The following is a 7,707-nucleotide window of genomic DNA, read 5'->3' as shown; positions in this document are numbered from 1 at the left end:
TTTTTGAACAAACTGAAAAATATGACCCATAAAAATATATAAAAATATCTTTGCAGTAACAGAACAGAATAAATTGATGTTTTCTACACTCCTAGACACTATAACTGCACAAAAAATAGTTTATAAAGGCAAAAAAAGTGCATTTAGCATGATATGTCTCCTTTAACACCTCAAAGTGCGAGCATTTTAAAAAAAGCCTTGGCAGGAAATTACAAACTGTGAAAGGCAAAAAGAGACATCTACAGAGTCATTAGTAGGGCAACACAGAGAATACATATGTGGTAAAACACGGGTCATAAAAAACACTGAAACAACAACGCTCATAACCTTTTTTTATATACATTTTGACAACTTTGCAAAAACTAATATTTCTGCCGACAAAAAGTGTGTTTTTCTTTTCGGTTCAGAGTTTTCCTGTAGGAAAATGCTTCACGTTAATAGATGCTTTTCTTTAACTGTAATTAATATTCAGACTTTACTCATACAAAACAAATTCAGTGGAAAAATAATGATCAAAGCTATACAAGTATATTTGTCTAGCAACACAGAAACTATTTCTTTTTCCCTTCTTCAGGAAAAAAAAGTGTGCTTTTAAGAGTCAGCTGTGGTCCAACCCACAATACCCACAGAGTCTTTTATAAAAAAAAATATATGTTTTATTTTAAGTGTGCTGCTGTATGCCAGTGATTCAGAATGACACTATTGGACCTGTGCCCCCCCTTTGAAAAGTCCTGCTGCATCCACTCAGACTGGTCGAGGTCGGACAAAGTGAGTCACTGATGCCCAACAGCTTAAGAGTTGTCTTCCTCAGTTGAACCCTCTGAACTACTGACTGGGTGTGGTGGGACAGAGAGCGGCAATGTGTGGGGAGGGGGAAAGAAAAAGAAGTGAGCAGGAAACAAGAGGTGCCAGTAGGAAGTTGGACAAGAGGTGTTGTGATTGATTAGCTTATGATTATACACCCATATTAACAACACACTCATGTAGAACACACAGATTCTGCCAGAAGTTTCCCACTTTGTCCAACACAACAAAACCATTTTAACCAAAGATATTTGAGACGAGCAAAGGATCAACAATCTGTGCCTTACACCTCTGATTATTTGTATGTCTCCTTCTTTTACATTACATTTGTATCTTTAGGCTTGGCTAGGGATGGGTACCTTTGACGTTTGAATCGATTCGGTACCAATATCTGGTACCTGGGAATCGATACCGATAATTAACGGTACCAATTTTCGGTACTTTGTGTGTGTTGTTTTTTTTTCAGTAAAAACTTTTATTTATTTATTTTTATTTAATATATTTCTCAATATATAAAATTAACAAATATGAAGACAACATCCAACCCTTTGTATTGTAACATCAGTTGTGTAACTTATTTCTTTAAAGTGAAAACTCTTGAAAACAACAAGACTGTTTTGTCTTATTGTACAAATTAAAATCCAGCTCCACATGTTTCTATTGATGTCATTTCCCCGCTAGAAAATTGTGTGATGGAGGTCCATGGAAGGCAAACAAGTTTAAATCAAATAAGCAAAAGAGGATGGAGTTAAAATAAATAAAATGTATTCAAGCTATGTTTTGAGCATCCAAAACACGTCCAACACTTCAAGTTAGCTTCTTGTGTTCTTTCAGGTCCGACGTGTTCGGACTGTCGGCAAGTACCTCTGTTGTTTTCCTCTGCCGGTCTCTGTTTAATGGCGGATGAAATAAAGAAAGTGGCGGTACTTTATGTACTTTGAGCAAGCGAACATCGTGCTCACAAGATAATTATTCTACCAGATAATTCAGAGGCGGTCTGTTCGGTGAGTTTCACTCCAGGAGCTGTGAGGCTTTCAAGCTACGTTCAGACCGAACTCTGTTTACTGACTGAAGCAGCGGCTGCTGACATCATTATGCTTTTGCGCGATGCTGCGTTCAGGACAAGCATGGAAACCACGCCAAACCGGTCGCAATGATGCGTTTAGGTACCGAAACATGTTACCGTTTGATGTTACGTGAATAGATACTCTGTAGTACCGACAGAATTCAGTGTGTGCATAAAAAAGTATCGAATTCGGTACCCATCCCTAGGCTTGGCAATAAAACTGGAAAACACACTAATAGTTAACCTCTTGAGCACAATAAATTTTCATTGTTTTTGTTATTTTATATATATATAATATATATATATATAATGTGCAGGTACTTATTAAAACAAGTCTTGTCAGGCATGTGAGAAAAAAATAATCGATTTTTGCTACCTAAGATTTTTTACTTTTATTGATGATACCAAATGGCCCATCCTGTAAAGAATGACAATTCCAAGTTATTTCTTTACTAAAATCTCTGAAACTTTGCTCTACTTTATTTTAGTAGCGTAAAGCTTTGCACAGGTAATGTCCACATGTGGATACATGATTTTCAAGAGTTTTTAGCCTTATTCATTATATCTTTAAAAAGGTTATATACTGTAATGCAAAAAAAATAACAATAAGTTGAGTGAAAAACACATCATAATTTACTTATGTTCCTTCCTCACTATCACTGAAACAACAGCAGCTGTTTTGATACTTAAATTTCTGATGAAATCTCCCAAGTGTTAGCTTTATACCAAGAATATTAAATTGCAATGTGTAAACGCTGACATACACTGTTACATTTTGGCACATTATTTCAAGTGCAAACTTCTAGGAAAACCCCTTGGCGCTGAAGAGGTACACTTTATTGCCACCCATCAGAATCAGGTGTTTGAATCACTTCCATGGCCACAGGTGTATAAAATCAAGCACCTAGGCACGCAGACAGTTTTTACAAACATTTGTGAAAGAATGGGTCACTCTCAGGAGCTCAGTGAATTCCAGCGTGTAACTGTGATTGGATGCCACCTGTGCAACAAATCCATTCGTGAAATTTCATCGCTCCTGAATATTCCACAGCCAACTGTCAAATGTATTAAAAGAAAATAGAAGTGTTTGGGAACGACAGTAATTCAGTGGCAAAGTGGTAGGCCACACAAACTGACGGAACGGGGTCAGCGGATGCTGAAGAGCATAGTGCGAAGAGGTCGCCAACTTTCTGCAGAGTCAATCACTGCAGACCTCCCAACTTCGTGTGGCCTTCAGATTAGCTCAAGAACAATGTGCAGAGAGCTTCTTGGAATGGGTTTCCATGGTCGAGCAGCTGCATCCAAGCCATACATCACCAAGGGCAATGCAAAGCGTCGGATGCTGTAGAGCACGCCGTCACTAGACTCTAGAGCAGTGGAGTCATGTTCTCTGGAGTGATGAATCACACTTCTTCATCTGGCAATCAGTTGGATGAGTCTGGGTTTGGAGGTTGCCAGGAGAACAGTACTTGTCTGACTGCATTGTACCAAGTGTAAAGTTTGGTGGAGGGGGGATCATAGTGTGGGGTTGTTTTTTTCAGGAGCTGGGCCCCTTAGTTCCAGTTAAAGGAACTCTGAGTGCTTCAGCATACCAAGACATTTTGGGCAATTCCTTACTCCCAACTTTGTGGGAACAGTTTGGAGCTGACCCCTTCCTCTTCCAACATGACTCTGTACCAGAGCACAAAGCAAGGTCCATAAAGACATGGATGTCAGAGTCTGGTGTGGATGAAGTTGACTGACCTGAACAGAGTCCTGACCTCAACCTGATAGAAAACCTTTGGGATGAATTAGAGCAGAGCCTGAGAGCCAGGCCTTATGTCCAACATCAGTATGTGACCTCACAGATGTGCTTCTAGAAGTACATTTGTGAGGTCACATACTGATGTTGGACATAAGTATGTAACCTCACAAATGTACTTCTAGAAGAATGGTCAAAAATCCCCATAAACACTCCTAAGCCTTTCCTGAGGAGTTGAAGCTGTTTTATCTGCAAAAGATGAACCAACATTAAATTGAACCCTATGGATTAGAAATGATGTCACTAAAGCTCATAAGTGAGTCAAGGCAGGTGAGACAATACGTATAGCAATATGTCACAAGGCTACAAAAAATGTAGATGATTAGTTGATTGAAATTATCTGACACATACCTAAAGAAACCCTTAAATCCACAGTTTCTCAACAATTTGCATTTCACATAAATTACAGATTTTATGTTTTAGTTTTTATTTTTCCAAAATGTACAAACCCATAATGTGTTCTTGTCAATACTTACCAACAACATGAAGCTCTCTTCATTTTCAGGTTTGCCTTTTTTTAAATCATAGTTGTCATCCAAATAATTTTTTTGTTTTTTCCTTTTAGAGCAAAGAACAACCCAGCAGGGCCAAGTCTATTTCCTTCATACTCAGACTGGAGTCAGTACTTGGCATGATCCCCGGGTACCCAGGTACCTCCTTTTAATTTTGTGTTATATGTTTGTGATTTATATCTCATTATAAATTATAAAACTGTTTTAGCATACTTGTCATTGAAGTTTATGACCATGACTGTGCTGGATATTAAAATAACATTAAAGAGAGCTCCTCATTGTGTTTTACAGCATAATATATGACATGACATTTGCAATAAAAATTTAGACCAAACTGGATTTGACTGAATCAGATCAGGCTTAATGTCAACTAACTTCATTGCTGGTTTTGTTCTGAAAAACAGTCTTATCAGTCAAATGTTGTGGTCAGCTAACCTAATGGCCCTTGGTTCTGAGTTGAAATATTTTTGGGTAGATGTTGAACTGAAAAACAAGCCAGAGTTTCAGCATTACAGTAGTCTCAATGTTTTGTCAGCTTTCAATAGTTTGGTACTTGTTTCCCAAAACGAGACATGCCTTCACTACTACATTGCATTTTTTTAGGCATTTCTGAGCTCCTGCTTTGTGATGAATCATACAAGTATGACCTCCAGCTCCCAGCAACATCTGGGTTCAGTCATGTTGGGCAGAGCTGCTAAAATGACCCTGTGTTTGTAATGAGGCCTGCTTTTTCATTCCTGAGTGAACTCACTTCACACACAAAAGTAAAAGTTGTGGCATTGTCCCAGATCAGAACTTTGGCATCTGCTAATAGAAGCATACAGCAGAGAAAAAAAAGAGTTTAGATTGAAGGCTTATACCTAAAAGTGTTGATATTGTTTCAGATCAGCTTAGCAGTAATAAGTTAATGCAAAATGCATTACATTCTTCAATTGACAGTCACATTTCCATCCTATCAGTGAAGTGGTTTAGCACTCCGGTTTGTATACATGAGAAAAACATTCTGTTTATTTTCGTTCTCCTCTCAGGGATCTCAGTAATGTTAACTGTGAGGAGCTTGGTCCACTGCCACCAGGCTGGGAGATCAGGAACACTGCCACCGGCCGCGTCTACTTTGTCGACCACAACAACCGAACAACACAGTTCACAGACCCTCGATTGTCTGCTAACCTGCATCTAGTACTCAAGTAAGCAACTGGATTTGTTTTATATATATTAATATTTACTGGCTAAACAAGACGGTTCATATGCATGTTGGCGTAGTTGTTACTAGGGATGCAAGTTATTGACTGAGTCATAAGTGGCCTATTTCTTAAAAACGGATAAATATTTTATTTTGTATGAAGAGGGTATTTCCATAACATGAAGGGTTCTTATTAATATAATATGCAATGCAATACAATACAATACAATACAATACAATAAAACAAACATCCATTAGGTTGCTGAGTGTGGGGAAAAATATTAAAAGAACAAAGTTGTCTCTTCAGTGGGCCAGACAGAAGTCACCTGCAGGCCACCAGTTGAAAAACCCTTGACTACTGTGTTTCCTGCTTGCAACGTGCATCAATTTGGAGCATCATTTTAAGAAAAAAAAGGCTTATCAACACAATTTAAAGTGGTTTAAAGTCTACTTTTGGCTCACATTGAACAGAGTCTCAAAGAAGGTGTATCTTTCTGTTTCGTCTAAGCAGACGTCATCAGTTAATCAAATGGAAAAAAAATTCTTCTAATAAACGATTATTTGCCAGTTAAGTGAAAGTCGATTTTTTTGCTTGTATCCCTAGTTGTTACTTAATAATAATCATTAATCTACCTGAAATAAGTTTATGTGGTATGTCCACTGTTGACTGTCTTTTTTTTGTGTTTTATTTCTTTCTGCTGCTGTATTTTCTATATTCTGTCTTGGATCTTTCCTCTTTTTTATGATTTATTTTTTCTCTTTGTTCCTTTTTCTCATCTCATTACTGTTTTCAACGCTCCAATCCTTTTTCTCTTGTCATTCACGATTTTTGTGCATTTTTTTCTACCCTCTCGTTTTTACTGTCTTTTCTTATCTCCTCTTCTGTTTCCTCTTGCAGCCCAAGTCCAAATGGTTCCCGTGTGGCCATGGACATCCAAAACACTAACCTCAGGTAACCTTTACAAACACACACACACATGTTTATACAAGGAAAAACAGTGAAAGTTCACACAAAGGCGGGCAGATAAAGTATATCCCTGTGGATGCTTTGACATGGCCTGTAACATATGAACAATAAACTCTGCACACAGTTTGGTGGATGTGTTCGTACATAGCCTCTTACACGGATGTAAGTGCGTGTGTCGGTTTACATTTTCTGTCAGCAACCTGCCTTCACTGAAGATCAGTTCAGAGAAGCTGACCCCACTCGGAGAAATGCAAAACACGTGTTGGCACAGCAGCTGTTGGCTCACCATCAGTTCCTGTATTCTCTTCAAGGTGACAGTTGGTACAGAGACGAGTCTGACTAGAAAATATGTTCTCGTGTAAACAAGAACTGTACATGACATGACCACAATAAGGAAGTGTTTTTGGCTCTCTGGGAGGTCCGTGTGCCGTTTGGCTTCCAGTTTATGAAAGAGAAGTGATTAGAAGAAGAGGAGCACAGAAGTGCAGATTGTTTTCTATTTTTGCTTCTCTGCTGCAGGATCTTTGACAAAACTGTTTGCAGTGACAGTGTCTGGCAGGAAAACATGTTTGGGAAATCAGCATCTGGCACATTTGGTCAAATACTATCCACATGTGTCTGAACAGGCTCTGCTCGCGAGTTGAAGCTCAGCTTTGGTTTTCTGTCAGCTTCATTAACTGCTGGTCTAACTCCTTATTGAAAGAGTAGTGATGGAGTCCAGATGATGGTGCAGGACTCTGAGAAGGTCCAGATTAATAAGATGTGATTTTTATTGCAGCTTTTTCCAAGCATCTGCATTTAAACTAAACAGAGTGAAGTAGGGTTACAGCTCTTTTTTCTTTTATTTCAGTGTGATTATAGCAGATAAAGTCGAACTTCACGTGCCCAGTTAATAATCAGACATTTCGTTTTGGTTTTTAACATGTGAAGGCAATGACTGCAGTTCAGCCCATAAAACTTTTAATTTACTTAATATTTTAAAATGTCCCATATGTAAGAGAAAAACAATTACAATCCTTCCAAAATATGAGCTGATTTACTGTAAATGTTTTTACTTCTGTAATTAGAAACAGTCATTGTTGCTTCTAGTTAGATTCTATTAGTAAAGATGTGCAGAAAGGTCAGTTTTGTTTTTCTGTGTACTAGCCAGTCTGACTTTAGTCCTGAAATACAAAATACAGTTTATCTTGGTGAATGGGATCAACAGTACCATAGACAATGAAAATATATATGATTTAGCTATCCATAAATATATGCACATACAGTATATAAACATACACAAACATCGCCATATGTATAAGAAAACAATACAATAAATTATGAACTCATGTGAACTCTCTGTGGGTGTTGATTATGTAAAATGTGTCTTTTAAT

General features: G+C 37.9%; 1 protein-coding gene across 1 annotated transcript in view; it reads left to right on the top strand.

The window, feature by feature from the left end:
* LOC106528474 (E3 ubiquitin-protein ligase SMURF2) overlaps positions 1-7,707 on the top strand; it is a 58,724-nt gene that overhangs the window by 33,674 nt on the left and 17,343 nt on the right. Inside the window, exons 9-11 of the mRNA XM_014023647.1 lie at positions 4,237-4,321; positions 5,212-5,370; positions 6,265-6,318. Of these exons, the coding sequence (XP_013879101.1) occupies positions 4,237-4,321; positions 5,212-5,370; positions 6,265-6,318 (298 nt within the window). The remainder of the gene's footprint in view (positions 1-4,236; positions 4,322-5,211; positions 5,371-6,264; positions 6,319-7,707) is intronic.

The sequence above is a fragment of the Austrofundulus limnaeus genome, unplaced genomic scaffold (genome assembly GCF_001266775.1).
Source record: "Austrofundulus limnaeus strain Quisiro unplaced genomic scaffold, Austrofundulus_limnaeus-1.0 Scaffold384, whole genome shotgun sequence".
In the NCBI taxonomy this organism is placed as follows: Eukaryota; Metazoa; Chordata; class Actinopteri; order Cyprinodontiformes; family Rivulidae; genus Austrofundulus; species Austrofundulus limnaeus.
The sequence above is the reverse complement of the archived record's forward strand: the minus strand, read 5'-3'. Positions and strand labels throughout refer to the sequence as shown.